Source organism: Hylaeus volcanicus, chromosome 4 (genome assembly GCF_026283585.1).
Source record: "Hylaeus volcanicus isolate JK05 chromosome 4, UHH_iyHylVolc1.0_haploid, whole genome shotgun sequence".
Taxonomy (NCBI): domain Eukaryota; kingdom Metazoa; phylum Arthropoda; class Insecta; order Hymenoptera; family Colletidae; genus Hylaeus; species Hylaeus volcanicus.
The window spans coordinates 15,625,676-15,643,942 of record NC_071979.1 but is presented as its reverse complement, the minus strand read 5'-3'; the positions used below and the strand labels follow the sequence as shown (position 1 = coordinate 15,643,942).

The 18,267-nt window shown below is 43.4% G+C and overlaps 1 protein-coding gene across 1 annotated transcript in view; it reads right to left on the bottom strand.

The window, feature by feature from the left end:
- Positions 1–18,267, bottom strand: part of LOC128875375 (paired box protein Pax-6) — a 59,353-nt gene that overhangs the window by 21,504 nt on the left and 19,582 nt on the right. Inside the window, exons 3-7 of the mRNA XM_054120898.1 lie at positions 13,472–13,721; positions 12,493–12,673; positions 5,567–5,843; positions 2,126–2,290; positions 1,092–1,174 (exon numbers count right to left, since the gene is read on the bottom strand). Of these exons, the coding sequence (XP_053976873.1) occupies positions 1,092–1,174; positions 2,126–2,290; positions 5,567–5,843; positions 12,493–12,673; positions 13,472–13,721 (956 nt within the window). The remainder of the gene's footprint in view (positions 1–1,091; positions 1,175–2,125; positions 2,291–5,566; positions 5,844–12,492; positions 12,674–13,471; positions 13,722–18,267) is intronic.

Sequence of the window (18,267 nt, the reverse complement as noted above, 5' to 3'; positions counted from 1 at the left end):
GGACAAGACTCATCGGACTGACCAGAGCGTCTATAGGAAGGGGCGGAGAGGAGTGTTGGTTTTGAAAGACACTCTAGAAGTCGGTGGACGGTCCAGGGACTCTGGTACACTGGGTTACACGAATTGATTCCTGCCCTTGCAGAGGAAAGTCACCAACCCTAAACTAATCAAGATCCTGACTTCTAGGACAGTGTTTCGCAACATTTTTACTATCGTGGAGCTCGTGCAGTTGGTCCTGATAAAAATAAGTCGTGTTACAGGAATGGTTCGTTGATATCCTCAGTCCTTATTTTTAACACGAGCAACATTACATTTACTTATTCGTACACGAGGTACCGCCATCTGTTCGATCGTGCCACCCGTCCCAATCCTGTAGAGTGCTCAAATAGTTTACAGAATCGACCCTGAGCTGTTGACTCTCGAAATTCAAGAGCATCGCCATCTTCACCCCCTATTATTACCCCCTACTACTGAGGGTGATTTATAAAGGCTACGAACAATTTCAAACTTCAATAACTCTTTTTTGCAGTATAGTGTATGTAGCCCAGATAAAAGCACACAGCAAATAGCACTTACAAGCTTAAATCTTAATTATCATCTTGTTGGTGGGTCTTCTTTACCCTAGCCAAGCTCAAGACCCGTTGACACGCAAACGGAGGAACTAAATTACGCGAAAAGAGGTCAAGGGAAGACATAGAGAGAAAGAGAGAAAGAGAGAGTGAGAGAGATCCAAGTACGAGGATAAAATCCCCGAGGTTCTCCCGGATTCGTGGCAGGTGTTCAAAGTCCCCCGCACGGCGTGGTCACGCGTTTAAGGCGCTTAATGAAAGGGGGGCGTCGTCGCACTTACTCGGCCGCCCTCTTCAACCGGAACAGGTAGAACGGGACAGGAGAAGACGTCGTTGGCAAGTGGAGAAAGACCAACGGACCAGTACCAGAGACGGTTGGCGAGGAGAAAGTGTGTGGAAACAGAGAGTAAGAAAGGTAACGAAACAGAGCAAGAGGTAGCGAGGTTCGAGGAGGAGGCTGAGGTGGGTGGAGCGAACGAGAAAGAGGAAGAGCACACGCCGCATTCGCACATTCACACTCACCTGGATACGTGCCTCAGGCAATCCAATCTTCTCGGCGAGACGCTCCCGTGCAAACACGTCCGGGTAATGTGTCCGCTCGAATTCTAAAACGAAACCAGTTTGCAACAAGTGCTCGTTATTAAACGTGGATCCGCTGACGCGTTTCGCGCCACGGATACGGGCTGGGCGTGTATACGTGTATATATATAGGGTGTCTAACTTTGTTACTTTAATGTCTCGCTCGTGTTTTGGTGATAGGAGAGGATGTCAAGTGTTTACGTCAAGATAGACAATCTACGTTATCAAACTATCATTAGAAAACTACTAACTTTATTTAATCCTTTAACCTATAACAACGTCTGAGACTCGTGGTACAGAATTTGAGTCGAAGATAAAAAAACACGAGTCAGGCACGGCGTATGAAAGGGCGCAAGGAATTTTATATTTCATCGTAGTACGTACGATCCTACAGTAAATCGTAGGTCAAAGGGTTAATACTACATCTTTCTATCTCCTTCACACCACTCGCACAAAAGTTTGGAGATATTCGAGGATAACGATTTAAATGGGACACCCTGTGTACATGTATACTATTAATCGTGCATAATCTCGAATCACCGCTAGACAAGATTAAAAGGATAATTATCGACGACACTCGAAACTCCCGGTCGACTTGAATGGCCGTGGATCCAATTAAGCTGTTATACCGGGTGCACGCGGCCGCTCGTGCTTACGAAAGCCCGATATCCGTGGAAAGCAGTAATTTACTTCCACGGTCTGACGATATATGTATATCGCAAATCCGTTCGAGTACGTGCTCGATCGCTCGATATTTATATCATTACTAATGCCTCAACGGAAATGAATCTTTCGACTTGTGTTCATTGCGTTAAGAGGTTTAGCTGGGTAAGTACGTATATACATATGTACGTAAGTTGATAAGTCAGTCCTCGACGTAGGCGGTCAATTCGTTCCAAAGCTTTCCATATCGGAATTGAAATTGATTTCAACGTGTAGTGAGAACACTTTTATTATTAGAAAAGACTCTTACTAACCTTTCTCGAGGCTGTCGATTTGCTCGTTGGAGAAAGATGTCCGGTTGCGTTGCAACTTCCGTTTTAACCTCAGTCGTACCTGTGAGTCTTCGTCACCAGACGAATTGTGCTCCGAATTGCCATCCGACGTGGTCTCCTGCTGGTGCGACAATAAAGAACCGGTGTCTGAAAACACATTCGAGTGTCTCTGCGTTATTCGACCAGCTCAACGTGTGTAAATATTATCGAACAAATTATCGCAGGCAACACTCTCAAGTTCTTTCAATCTTTCACAATATAAACTTTGTATAATATATTCGTGAGTAACATTTTGTATTCACTGTTTTTTCATGCCCCTTTCCATTTTCAAAGATATTAGCTAAAATATGAAACACGAGAGTATCTCTGAAATTTGTAAATTAAGTAAAATAGAAAAGAATAAGCAAGATCCGGAAGATTTCTTCAGTTTCTTCGAGATACACCTGAGAAATTTCCAAAACGAGTGGGCTCGCATAAATTTCCTGCAGCTCTTCGAAGAGACGTCAGCCAGAAGGAGACCAAAAACCGTGTATTCGGGATTATTCTCTCGTTAAACATAGAACACGCGTCTAATTTACCAGAGGAGAGATTTCGCGAGAAGACGGAGAAAATTCGGAACCGGAGGACTTTTCGACCGTTTCGGTGCCATTCGAACTTTCCGCTGGTAGCTTCGAGGAGATCCAATTAAGAACCCGTGCGTCCCAGTGCCGTCGTTCCAGTGATTGCGCAACGAGGGATGCGGACTAACGGCTTCTGGGATCCCTAAAGTCCGACCAGGGAAAGAATCGACTTGAAAGACCATTCACCGAATGCCCTTTCGAGGGAAATTGATGACTGGGGAAAGAACTGATCGACTCCAGAAATTAAGGAAGTACTTTTGTTTTCTGCATAAAGACCACACAGCTAAGCCAAAACAACATTAGATACGCAAATAGAAAGACTCGAAGATACTTTATGATTCTTCTAAATTAAAGTGCCTTCTTTATCAGTCTTGACTGGTTGTTTTCCACGAAACTACTTACATTTCCAACATAAAGATTGTCCATAGCTAAACCAAAGCGTTGCATACTCTTTGACCCAACGAAAAGAATCCCAAGATTCCATCCACTCTCACCAGTAATTTCTATTAACACGTTGGTCACCATCCAAAAATGGGTGACAGGACATTTCAGTAAGGAAATAAAGAAATTAATTTAAAAAATGAGACGATAATGAAAGTAAATTTGGATTGAATTTGTGAGTTAAGTAGGTTAAAAAATTAAATATTGCAACAAATGTTAAAGTATCTAATATTCAACAACCTTAAGATGAAATTTTAACTTGCTAAAAGTTTTTACCAGTTTCAGTCTGGCAGCCAACGTGTTAGTAACAACCAAGAAGATTTGGCCACTAGCAACTAAACTAGAACACCTATTCGATCATCAAGTACTCAAGTACTCTGAAGATTTTGCCTTTTTACGCATAGATCAGAGAATTCTGGTCTAGGCACCCTGCCTTCGCTCGATCGCGTATCTGTGCGTGTGTAGACGCACATCGAGATAGAGGAAAATACACAGATAAAGAGATAGAGAGAAAGAAAGAGAGAGAAGTCCGCATAGTCGTCGTCAGCTTCCAGTGAGCCGCGATTATTTTCCGCCTCCGCGCATCGAACCCTCGTCCCCTTCCATCCCTCCCGATACCTTCCTGCCATTTCCCTTTCCCTCCGTGAGTTCGTGTCCGTCCCTCCATACGGTTCGCGTACCTATATATTCGCCCTTACGGTACATAATATGCTCCTAGCCGTACCTATATATCGCTCGCTCGTCAGCTGCTCGCTTTCTCGTTCGCTCATCTCTCGCGCATCGCGCACCCTCCCAGGCCGCCTCCGCGACCCTACGAAATCTCTCGCTATCCACCCTCCCCTGCCCCTACCTCCTTCTTCCTCGCGCCCACGACCCCCTGGCAATTCGAAATACCGCCACCCTTGGAGCGCGCACCACCAGCCGCCCGTTCTCTCGTCCCTCCAGCAACGTGTCCAAAACCTACCCCCTTGCCAGGAATATTCCCCGTTTTCGCAAACACCCCTCGTGGACGCGTAACGATCAACGATTTCGGGGCTAGTCCGCGCCAGGACCCGATCGCGTTGCCTTTAATTTTCTAGGTGACGACGCTCGACCACGACGGGGAAGAAATGGGGCGAGCGTGGGTCACCAGGCGACTCTTCTACCGAGGCGAAGGGCAGCGGCCTCGGGGTTAGATATCTTTTTTTAGAGCGAACTCCAATCTTATCCTCTAATCTCTCGAATTTTTAAAATACTTCACCAAATATTCTTCTGACCACTTAAAAGTCGAAACACCGGCTTCCTTAGTCGTCAAAGCAACCGACTCGTCCTCTAAGTTGTCATGATTTTGATGATCGATTTACCCAATGCGGTCACGTTTCGAATTGTCATCCGCGTCGCATTTTCGAGCGCGATATAAAGCTCCAGGCCGATTACCGTAATCCTATTAGAAAAAGTATTTCGATTCAACGGCGCCAGGTATTCCTTTCTTCGGATACAAACCTCGCGTGACGAGCAACGCGAGCACCCATGGAATCGAAGCGTCACAATGGCCAAGGTACGCGGAAAGGTTGGTAAGTACGAGACGAGGGTGTCGCGCGTACACGGGAAGATTATAATGCCTCGAGGGTGCTCCCTTGACTTCTACCTTCTTTCGGCCATTGTGACTCTCCCGCTGCTCGAGAAGAAGTGGATCAACTATTGAGTTCGGATTCCTCTATGGTGTTTGTCTGATTGTACTACCAGACCGCGCGAAATCCAGAAAGGAACCCCTGAAGTACGTGCTCGGAACGGCAACAATTCCCTCGAACGCAGCTTACGTTCGTAAACTACCCCAATAAGTGTGAATATTTCATCCATACGTTATGGAATTATCAATCCTCTCACAGGAGCCTACCACAGTGTCCACAACCCCCAGTTACATTCTTTCTTAAATCACACTAAAAATTCCAAATTTTATACAAAAATTAAATCTTCCTAAAGCAGTCTACCCCAGTGTTCAAAACCCCCCTCTACATTCTTTCGTAAAGCACCCTCAAAAAACTAAATTTTATACAAAAATTAAAAGCTACAAATTCACCTTATTTCCATCTACCATGCAACCAAATCAACATCTACCATACAACCTCCTCTTCATCTGCTATACAACCATATCACCATCAATGTTAATTATCTCGAACAACGTACTCCCAATGCTGCCCAGCTTGCCACCGTTTAAGTCTCTTATTTACCCGTCGTCCACTTAACGCGAACTCATAACAGTGAACACTAGCCGTTAACGACGACGTCAAAACCGCGTTGCCGAGTGTTCTTATGCGTAAACAAAATACAAACACTCGTAGCGGGAGTCGGACTTTGCAATTAACGAGTAATTAGAACTTACCGCTTCGTTTCAGCAGAGAATCGTCGCGACCGTGGAGCTGGCTGCCGGGTAGCAGGGACTGGCCAGAGCCGGGGGTTGCAGCCGTTGGAATTCCAGTGGCCAGGGGATGATGAGAGGGCGTAGCGGAATACCATGCAGGCGGCCAGCCTGCAGCCTGGCCATTGAACATCCGAAGCTTATCGTAGACACTCTCCGCGCCCTGGTGCGCCTGCACCGCTGCCGCCTGTTGCTCCTTCTGCGACGCCAGGTTCCTCAACACCCTGTTGATGGACGATACCTGCGAACACGCGGAACCACGAATTACAAAGTGAATCGAGGTTAGTAAACGCGGAATATTGTATGCTGTTAAGTGGTTCTGAGACCTGACAGGTTACAGGCCTTAGGGCAAATAACTGGTAGCGTGCTAGAGGCTCTAAACTATGAAATCATAGAAACTAAACAGATTTTTACTGTGTTTATTAAGCCTGAGAGAAGTGAACGTTAAGGGATGAAAATTTGAAAAATGCTCTTCTAAAGTTTAGTCACACCGAAAGATAACATTGGCCAGTTATCCTAGAATCTGAAAGGCTCTAAACTATGAAAGCATAAAAACTAAATATATTTTTACTGTGTTTATTAAGCTTGAGAAAAGTGAACGTTAAAGGATGAAAATACGAAGAACGCCCTCCCAAAGTTTAGTCATACCCTGTATACACGGATCAATTAAAATGAAGCATCCCACGCGTTAATAGAATTCAGTGTTTACCGTAGCATCAGAGACAGAGTTCAACAAATTACAAACTGCGCTACAAATCTCACCCACCCTATGCGACGATAATCCCCGTTAAACTGGTGCACGCGAGTTTAACTGTCGCTTTAGTAACGGCGGAAGGGGTGTCTGGTACTTTACGTTCGCCATGTTACTATTTTCAGAATTTCTGCCTGAATAATTACTTAAATAATATGAGAAAAATTGGATATCACGCAAAAGTGTCTCTTTATAGGTGAACATAAATTCTGACCAAAACATGCATTATCTTTGGAAGCCCTTACAGTACGGGTTTAGCAATCTGAGGTACCCGAGCTAGAACTAGAGTTATGTAAAGCAAAGTAATGCTAAAAAGAATGTTAATAATTGTACTACGATGTATGGATTCAGTGCAATAACTAATTTGACAGTTACTTAACCCTTTGCACTCGGATGTCCTCTCTGAGGGGACGTTGGAAGTCCAGTGAACTTTGGCAGAGACCAGACAAGATAACTTCTCTGGAGCACATGTTCAAAGGCGTACACTTCCTTAGAGGTTTCCGTTCAAGTAGCACGAATAAATAAATCAAAGTAGCATCATAATATATGTTTTGTATGCTACATTATTTAATACAACATGAATTCTCTTAACATATTCTGCAACAAAATGGCTTCGAATGCAAAGGGTTAAATAATCTAAATTAGCTATTAGCAATGGTCCACATAAATAAAAGAAGACTCAACTATATATCCCGAGGGTTAATCGATCAACATAAATTCCGAACGTCGATTCGCATTCGACTACGGCCGAAAGAGCTCGGGAAAAAACAATCGATCGCGTGAAGGGGGATGGGGTGATGCTGCTTTGAAAAGTTTCGCGAGCTTCTTCGCTCGCCGCGCGACAATCATTTCCATAGTTACATCGGTTTGTCTCTGACCCCTCCCTCTCCGTTGGCTTTCTTCCTCTCTTTCTCCACCGACCTTCGCGTTGAGGGAGAGTGCCAGATGAAAGGACACCGCCATCCAATTATTATTACATAAAACGGTTTCCATGGCTCTTCGCTCCCCTAACCAGAGCACGGTCTTCTTCACCTTGTACCGCGACCGAACCACTGGCTAACTCTAAAGTTATAACGAGCCACGGGGGCGAGCCTCGTGCTCTCGACTCGCACATAATAGTCTCGGTGTTCTACGCGCGCTCAACCACCACCACCACCACCACCTCCAACCCCCTCGACCACCGCCACCTCCCTTGCCAGAGCATCGACGTCGACCTGTGTGCTTGCACCAAGTCGAATCGTGGCTTCCGAACTCCCATGGATCCCCAGAGCGCGGACGGAGGATATCGAGCGAAGGCTTCTTAATTACGAGCCTTCGTTGAAAGGTTCTGCAACGAGAGAGGCGCACGAGTGCGCGTAGAGCCGATCCTTCTCGCGTGGCTCGACTTAAGACTGATGAAATATAATGGCCGCACGCCGTCGGGTGCCAACGACGCTGTTGGCTTCGAGTGCCTCGCCATGGCGGGTCAAGAACGCCTCGAGAGGGGCCCGCGTTATTACGTCGAATAAAAGCCGATAAATTCGATCACGCTTTTTGTTTGTACCGGGTGCCTCGCTTCATCTCCAGTCACTTTGCGAGTTCGGTAATAGGAGGAAGCTTTAGGCGCAGTTAGCAGACGGCAAGTGAATGTACTAAGTTTCCGGATGTGGAAGTCTTTTGTTATGGATAATTAAAAAGTAGATGAATGAGTCATTTAATCGACCATGCATATATGATCAATGTTTCAGTATTTAAAGATGGTCGAGAATCGTTGTGCTTCAGGACTCTTTATGTATATAGCGTATTTGGGTTAACAAATGCATACAATACGACCGAATCGCAACCACGAATACACGAAATACATCCAACACGATTGAATCGCGCACTCGTGACAGTTTCTTGGGAAATATCGGTATCGAGAAGCTGCGCGAACAGTTCCAAACAAACGAGATACGCTATCAACCGAGCGAACTAGGTTCCTTAACTGGAATCAATCTCTCCGGTCGACGGTGGGTTGAGGGGGTTCCGAGCATGGAAAGTTCGTATCGCAAGATTCGTCTCAATCCTGCGGAATAATGGCAACCGGGAGAGACCGGAAAGGACGTTTCCAGACTAACTGCATACAGCCCGGGCCGAGCCTAGCCGCTTTCCATCATCAAACCAAGCAACCTGGCTGCTCTACGCTCCGCTCCACTCTGCTCTCGCCGCACAACAGCCGCAGCACCGATGCAGACCATTACACGCGCGACCGGACACGAATAATTGTGCAACACGCTTAACTGATCCCATTCACCCTGATTCTACCCGCTTCCATCCGCTCGTCGGCGACTAACCCCGTCGCACCCCATTGCAGCGCGATACGTACCAGCCGCAACGGCCCGACGCCGGCGACCGCTACCACCGTCGTCGTTCGCTGTCATTACCGTTAACGTCGTTGCCATCGACGAGACAATCGTTGTCGACGATGAACGGATCGAAGATAGCGGGACGAACCGCTTAGTAGTCAAACGGAATCCCAAAATAAAAGTATTAGGTCATACCATAAGTAATGTCGTTTCTCACGTTACTGTAGAAATACATCTCTTTTTAGGTCGTACATAACAAGTATAACAATAACAAAAATGTAAATGGAATCTTTTATCACATCCACCACACATTTTGGATCTTTTACTAAAAAATTCAACAATATTTAACACGTAAAATTAGTACTAAATGTGTCTTTAAAATCAAAAACCTCTAACATTTTGTAATTAAGACGATAACTAAAGAATGGAAAAAGGTTATAGGAACATCCTAATGACCTAAATAAAAAATAAAATTAATTGAGCTTTACAACAGTTCTGTGAAATTCTTAACGGTGGACCTGGTATAACGCTGAATTACATATTCACTAAACAAATAATATCGACAAAGAGAATGAGCACTACGCAGGCTGACCTTGCGTCATCGACTATCCTCACAATTTTATATTCATTAAAATTATTAATGCATTCGATAGTATACAAAGTAATGAATAAATTAAAGCACAAAACATTTTGAATTTTCATATTTAACAACATTTTGCTCTATTCATTTACGTGACACGTGTGATAGTAAATAAAAAGCAGGGTTCCTCATATAATTCCTCTAGAGGCAATAATTTTTATATAAAAATAAGTACACTTCCAAACAGGACTCGATCAAACAAGCTCTCCGTTTCCCCTCGTAACTAATCCCAAAACTAAGTTTCGAAAAACGCTGTGTACACGTCACGAACAACTCTTGATGAGAAGTAAGAACAGAGGCCAAACCAAATCGGTTGAAACTATCCACCCTGTTCTTTTCCAACAACCAAGACACACCCGTTACAAACGGGGAAGATTTTCCATCTGGCAGCTCGAAAGACCGCGAGAGACCAAGAACAGCGGTACAATCGAGTTGGGACTGCATCTCTCTCTCTCTCTTTCTCTCTCGTTCGATTCACTAGACAACGGCAATCCCATCAGGGATCCTCTTTGGCGTTACCAGCGTCGAGGTACTCGTCCGTTGGGCCTTAGCGATCATTATAACGATTCCGCGTTAAAAGCTGAAACGTTTCTTCTCTGGAACATCGGATAGAGCGGGTCCAACGATAGAGGGAAACATTCGTGTACGCGGTCGATCTGATTGATCACCCACCCTCCCAGGCTCTTTTTCCTCTGTTCCCAACAGAGAGTGAACTGGCAAAGCGAGTGTGCCTCCACGAACCGACGGATAACGACTCGCACGCGTGCCATCCCCCTTCGGTATCCGCGACAGACACCCTGGCGTCGGAGGGGCGACGCCACTGCTCGCGAGAGTGAGACGAGCAGACCTGGCCAAATTAATACGATCTGTTGCGAGACTGAAGAAATCTCGACCTCATGGTTCAATACTTCGTCCATTATTCCACGAATTTTGTTTGAAAGCCTTTCCACTAGGTTTTTAGAATAATTCGGTGGTAGGGAACCGTTTTGGCACTGAAAGAACGCCTGTCGTTTTAGGGATATAAAGGGATACTCGAGAAAGAAATACAACAATTCGCAGACCAAAACTTTAATTTGATCACTATCGTTCCATTAACGCATTGTTGATCGGTTACGAGTTAACTCGTGTTTGCACTTGCATTACGTATTTCAATTTATGAAACCCAGGCCGATATATTTAGAATATTGCAAAAGCTTTGCTCATCGTGTTTCGTCCTGTCGATTTTTTATTCTTTTTTAACAATAGAATTTCTCAATATTTAGGTTCATATCACGTGTCAGTAGTTCAGTAGTACAGAACTTACGAAATAATAGCCGGTGACATGATGTCGCTTCTGTGTAAAATTGCCGGTCAACAACGTGTTAAAACTCTTCCGTTGCGTTTATCCCTGGTCTACAACTTCAACGACAACGCCTCGGAGAATTATTACACTCGCGAGCTTATGGCAGGTTACACAGACAGAAGGAAGTTTTCAAAGGAATCAGGTCTGATGTCGAGCGCGCGAAACATACCTCTCGTGGCTGATCGAACGCCGGAATCAGAGGGGTCGGGGCGAATATCGATGCTCGCGAGGGTGGAAAGGATGTTTGGAAGACGGACGTTCGACTGGGAGAGAATTCTTCGTGATCGCAGAGGGGGACCAGTCGACGGCGAGGGTGGACAATACCGAGGCCCGCGTAATGGACCGATTACCCCACCCAAGCGATCGTATTGACGAGACTTTGATTAGGGTCGAGTGGCCAGATCCGACGAGTAAGTACCGGCAGGGTGCGCGCCCTGATAAACCGCCACAGCGTACAAAGCGACTCCATGTCCGAGGAACGAGCATCCCTGGACCAGGAAGACTACCATGCCGCCATAGTTGATGCGGTGGACTCCTGCAGAGTCATTGCGCTTTTCTTTCCAGGCCTGAACGATGAACAGGGAGGACATTTTGCTAATTGCGCGTCGGAATGACTAGAATGCTTCGATACATCGACTCGTTGGGGGATTCCCCATAGGGATTCATGACAGTTTATTTCGTGGATTGAATGTAGTTTCAATGTTTAGAGAGTGTTCTTTAAATGGAGGTCTTTGAAGCTTGAAGGAAGGTTTCAAGTACATACTTGAACCGCGTAAAACATATGAGTCGTTCATTGCACAAATCGATTAACTTCATAAAACAAAAAGTTGAAAAATGCGATGAAATAATGTACAAATAATAATAATAATAATAATAATAATAGTAAATAATAATAATGGGATGTAATACGGTTTGTCGTTTAAAGCTTTTAGTTCTTATTATTCAGGAAAGTTATTATTAGACTGCGGATCTTTATGCATTTTTAGGAAATTTGAATGTGCAAGAAACTAAAAAATGCAAACAATATGCAGGGATATAAAAAAGATTGAAAGAAAAGTTTATGTTATAATATTTGCAGAATAAAATAAATTCCTATTTAGGTTCAATTTTTGTAGACACGTTCGCGAAGATTTTATTTTGATTTTATGTGGAAGCTGCGAAAGAGTATATTTTATTTCGAAAATCGGTTTTTTATATAACATTTAATCAGGTTGATACATAATGCTAATGAAGAACGACTAAGTAACGTTAAAAACATTAATGACATTCATGTTATGCTGAATGCTACTTTCAATGTGCTTCTTCTGATATGTCAACGCTTTTTTGCTATTGGAATTGTTGGGAAGGTGAGAAAGCGGGGCATCTCGAGCTGTATAAATAAACGAGAATACGCACGAGTGAAGGACTAGTTTACTTATAGATGACCTTAACTCATTATTGTATGTAAAGGGGTTAAACAATAATAATTTCACAAACCACAGAACAAAAATCAAACAAAATCCATCCTCGACGTCTCATGAAAAGCACTCAAAGTCCTTCGATTGCCGTTACAATCACGATGAATTATCTCCCAAGTCAAATGCAATAGTTATTTATAAATTGATCACGTTCAGACATAGTGGAAAAGAAGAAAAATACGTTACTTAGTTATCGAAGGTCGACGTATCAAAAGATAATGACTAAACGACGAGGAAAAAAACACGTGTCGATCCATAGGAGTTCGGTTTTCTGCCACATGCGTGACAAACTCGTTTGTGATTCGTGGAATGAAAAAGTAACCAGTAAATGTATGCGCACGAAATATCTGTGTCTAGATTACCAGCAAGTACTTACGCTCGGTATGTTGTCGTTATTGCAAACGCCTTCTTGCAGCAATCTGTCGCGAATCTCCCATGCGAAAATCGACGGGCACTCTCGTTTGTAGTCGGCGATTTTGTTAACCACCGGCGTGGTGGCCACACGTGGTTTGCTGCCGCCTATTGCACGTGGTTTTATCGAACCGGTCTCGTAGTACCTGAAACAACAAACCAGTTCCCTTGCTTGACGGACAGCGAAACGTTTGAGTCTTGTTACATGCAAGTTTGTCGCGTTTCGAAGTTGCGCGTTGACAAAACGTTAGATGGTGAACGGAGTTGCATGTGAAAAAACAAACTAATACTATGCATAACATATATCAAGAAAACCAATTTCAAAGGAGCAAGGAGTATGTGGTTTGATAATATTAGGCCATCCCACAACTTCATGCCACTTATTGTTCTACTGTTCAAATTAACCCTTTGAGTGCCATACACTTGAAAAAAAGGGTCAAAAGCCATACATCACTGCTCGAGGCTGTAAGTGCTATAACTCTTTAAAAAATCAATTTTGCTTTACGAAAATAACGTCAATATCTAATCTCCATAGATTTATTTGTGCACTTCAATTTTATTTCAAATACTGTAATTTTCTTTATACAAATTTATTTTTTATTAATCCTATAACGTTTTATTTTTATTGTTTTAGTAATAAAGGAACTCTAACGCGTTTTTAGTATTGTGCCAAAATTTCATGAACCTTAAAATAAAATTGACCGAAGTATACATTTTTGTTTACAATCATGCAACTTTGCTTAAAATTGTCTAGGATTTCTCGAATATGTATGAAAATTTCCTCTGGCACTCAAAGGATTAATATGTGAAATTTTAAAGTGTGAAAAAATTTAGTCACCGACTCTTTCTATGTCGTTATAAAAGTTCCGTAGTTTTTTTTATTAAATGCAGACATTAATATGTGGCACAAACATATAGAATGACCTAATGGCGATTAAACTCACCTCCCAAGGATCTTGGAGACACATCCGTTGCTGACTTGCAGTATTCGCGAGATGTCGCAGGGCCTAGCGCCACTGTGGGCCAGTTCGACGATCTTCTGCCTGGTGGAGTCCGGTAATGGTCGACCATTGACGTAAACACCACCGAGCTGGTTAACCCCGCTGTGTCCTGCAGCCGAGCACCCAAATATTGAGTTCTGTCCGACCATAGAACCCCCGCCAATACCCGCACCCCCGTGCATCAAGTCCTCCTCTGTGAATCAAAACGCGCGGAACGTGTATTCTATCACTTAACCAGGGTGTCTGGTTGGGTAAACAGCGGCCATACGCCCGTGCCTGTCCTCCACAGGACCAATTCTTATTAGTCTAATTGCATGGTCGCGAATGCCACGTTGGCGTGTCTGTATATCTTGGCCGCTGTTTTCTCTTTACGAGGAGATATTCTTTTTACAGCCTTGCGTTCGTAACATTTCAAAGAAGGCGTGGCAGGTGTGCAAACAACGCCGTTTGTTAATATTTTTATTGCGTTACGGTCGTTACGTTATAGTTAACCGCGACGCGTCGTTGTTGTTTAATGCCGGCGCCAGGGGATGGAATTCGAGTGTCGCGTTAATTCCTGCGATCGTAAACACCAAAGAGTGCTGCAACAATATTTGTACTCGTTAATCGGGGGAAACACGCGATGCCACGGTTAACTTGTTTTTCAGCGGCGCGGTTGTAAAAATCGATAAGCTTTTGTTGAATTTAACGGAGCAAAACGACTGAAAATGATACAAACTATACAGAATCGCGTTACGTCGATTAACCAAATGTGGTTTATGACACGGAAAGATAAACGCGGAAACCATTCGGTGGATTTTGTGCAACGATACTTTACGCGAACCAATTACGAGAGCTCATAGGTGGGCAATGTTAATTTCTTCCTAACCCATTGGCCAGCCTCGTTCAACCCCCAATCCTCGTTTCAAATATTTCAAAAGATTTTTTTAAGTGTAAACAGGTTGGTTTTGCGACTATTTTATCTGTTCGTTGGAAAACAAAACTGAACATAAGTACTACAAGGTGTACTCGAACGTATAAACGTTTCGACTTTGGAGGTTTGTCTTTTTCAGTATTATTTTCATAATATTGTTATTATTAATATATACTTTCTACTAATATTTGGTGGATAGAATCAGCTTTATACTATAATTAATGAGGAGGGATAAAAATGCAACGGTCGAAATGATTACACAGTCAAGTACACATTTAACAGGTTGGCTGCCAAGCTAAAATTCGTGAAAATTTCTACAAAGTTAACATTTTGTCTTAAGATTAGAGCCCTCATTTATAAATATATGCGTGTACACGGGTTTCACGTGTAACACGTAAAGTCGTGTAGAAATCCGTGTAATAAATACCCGTGTCCATATTACACGGATACACGTGTATTCTACGGTTATAATTATTCTGAATTATTTTTCACGTGTACAGAAGCACCGAATTTGTGAATTACACGTGTACGTGTGTAATTAACACACGCGTTTTCTGATATCCGTGTCTCGTAAACGTTTAAACCAAATACACGTGACACGTGTACTCGTGTATCGCATTGTACGTGTTTTAGACGAAAGGTCTACTTAAGACTATTGAATATGAAATAATTTAACATTTGTCGTAATATTTAATGTTTTAACGTCGCCAAATTTACGAATCCTATCCGAATTTATTTCCATTATTGTCTCACCTTTGGAATTAATTTTTTTAGTTCCATGATGAAAAGTCCTGTCACCCATTTCTGAGTGACGTGACGACCAACGTGTTGAACATTGCTCGTTTGGCATGGAATTTCAAGGTTAGTTACATCACCCATTGCGACCATAACGCCATCAACCCTCCTTGGAACTTCCCCTCTCCACACCCATAGGAAGAAACAACGAACAAAGTGGGACCTTTTACCTTTCTAAATTCTCTCGGTGACGTCGACCGCGCGCGAAGAATAAGGGTTGAAGCTGAACGCGTCGCGGCTTAGGCGTGAGCGGAGAGCAGGAAACTCGAGAAAGCCGCGCGCGAGCTAAATGCATCTTGCAATTAACGAATTTAATTAATCTCCCACTTTTGCCAGCCGCGGAAAACGACAAGAAACAGTTGAAACGCAATTTGAATGGTCTGGCCGTCGCGCTATGAAACCACTTTCCGTGCCACGCGTTTTCATCAGACTTTACCGTCGCCACGAGAGTGCAGAGATTCCGCGCGTTTCGTGCTTATTTCGTCCTCAAAGGGGACGCGTTTCCGTGCCTCCGACTATCTGCCACCTTCCCTCAACTAGAAACCTCTCCCCGGGTGTCCCTCCCCGCGCGACAACTGCGAGAATGTTGCTCGACAATTTTCAAACTCGACGTTTGCCTCCAATTACTGTTATCAACGACGCGACGTTTGGCTCGGGAAATTATCTCTGGACCCCATGATTCCGAGTCCCTTGGTACCTGGATCGCTGATACGCCGATTAGGGATGTTCTGAGCAATATTGCGGCCTCGTTGTGTAATGTTTTCTTAAACATTTTATTACAGGGAGGTTTAGATCTTATGTATCGATGTCTCAGGTTGAACTAAGAAGGCAGTATGAGCCGTTCATTGCACAAATCGATTAACTCCATATAACAAAAAAGTTGAAAAAAACGATGAAATAATGTACATTGTTTTTTAAAATTCCATTTATAACATAAATTCAAATAAATATTGTAGAATTATAATATTGTTAATCTTTATTATACAGAAAAGTTATTATAAACAGTTACGACTGCACCAAGTGCTTTGACACTTAAATTTAAGATTTTTCAAGAAGCGGAGTTAATCTATTTGTGAAGTGAACGGGGCATATGTATAATAAAATGATTGACGATAAATTTCAATTTTCATTAGAGGTTGAAATTCAAACCCGCTAAACGTAAACAGTATCGAGAGTGATTCATTCGACGCGTTAACCAATCACACCAATCACAGTCCTCCATGGAAGTCGACAATTAAGCGATACCTAGATGTGTGGTAAACAGGAATTTCGCATAACAAGTTTACATAGACGGCTCTGAAATTAATACCCACTTTTACGCGTCGTTTTCGCGACATTACCGAAGACCTCGTCCTGTCGATGTCGCCGAGCGAAAATGAAGTCCATACGATTATGCATGCCGCGCAAAAGAGACGATACCGACCGAACGTTAAGACATTTTCCTTGATCCGATTAAAATGGCGGCTACTCTTGCTGCGTTTCCTTCCACCGTGGTCAGGGATATCCGATGAATATTCATTCGTGCGGCCAGTTCAATAAACGTGTATGTAAATGTACAAACGAGACACGTAGATATTTCCATCGTGACCAAAGTAACCAGGAGACGCCTCTTAAGATAACCAGCGTCATTTTCGAAGATAACGTTGGATTGAACATTCGTGTCGACGATTGGCGATCTAAAACTGCAATAGTATCCTCTTTCATCGGCGCAGAATTATCTCGATCTGATTATCGGGACACTTTGCTCTATAACGGTCGACTCCCGTCGCGTATTCAGTCGAATCCCAAGCGTGCTATCCGAAAGGATCTACGAATTATATCCGTCGTCTCTGTACACGTTTCCTCTGTGAACGCGTGCAAGCTTATTTACCATAGGTATCTTTTTATTTGGAAGTGGTTTACCTTGCAGCGAGCGTTCATGGCCGTAGAAGTTATCGACACCGTTGAAGACGATCTTTGGTTGATACGGTTGCATGCGGTTAGCAAGGGACCAGGCCCTTTAGCGTACACCGTGTTGTCAATTATGGACTTTTAATTGCAATATGCACGAAAAACTTTACACTGTGTTTTATTTTACTTTCACGTTATTAAAATTGAACAATTTTCTGATCGAGCAAGAATCATCAAGTATCCCAATGAAATATTATAGAAGTGAACATAAACTATATGTACATGTAAAAATCAATCAATCCTAGGGTCAATCACATACATGTGTACGACAATGTATCTAAAACAAAACACTATTGAACGTGAGGCATGCGATCGATAGGCCAGTTCAATTCAGTCCGAGTTAAGAAATAAAAGGGAGAACGTGATTTTTCTATCACCCCTGATTCCCATATATACCAATAGATTTTACTTGATCAATGATCATTACTCCCAGCACGCGTGAATTGATTCGTTGAGAACGTGGAAGGACTGATTCAGCTTTATCAAAAGACTTGGAGAATTGCGAACCCGCACTCGAGTAGTTAGAACACTGGTGTACTTTAATTTTTAGAAACGATTCACAAAATTAAACAAGTGTACATATAGTTAAGCTTGTACATGCAATGAAGCTTGAAATTGACATGCCAAATATCAACCAAGTGGATTGACCCAAGGAATCAGAGCAAGCGCGACCATCGTGCTCTGTTTTCTGTTAAAACTCGCTCCCGTCGCGAAAGAAAATCATCGCGGAGGCGTCGAACTTTCAGCGTGGTGGGAAAACTCCCTCCTTTGTGGAACGACACGATCCCGCTGCTTTTTCACGAGTTTAATTCGTTACAAAGAGGGTGTGACTTGGACACACACGCGCGGAGACGGATGAAGGAACGCACAAAGTGTAAGTCTCCGTCTCTCTCCATTCGGTGACACGCTCGCGGTCCTGTCTCTCTTTATCCGTCTCCCATGTCCTACGCGAGTAGAGCGAATCGTCCGTGGCAGCACCGTCGACCCGTGCACACGCCGTCCGCACACATTCTTTATATATAATTTCGCGTTAATCTACGCGACGACCAGCGCAAAAGCGAGTCATGCCGCAAAGTGAGGC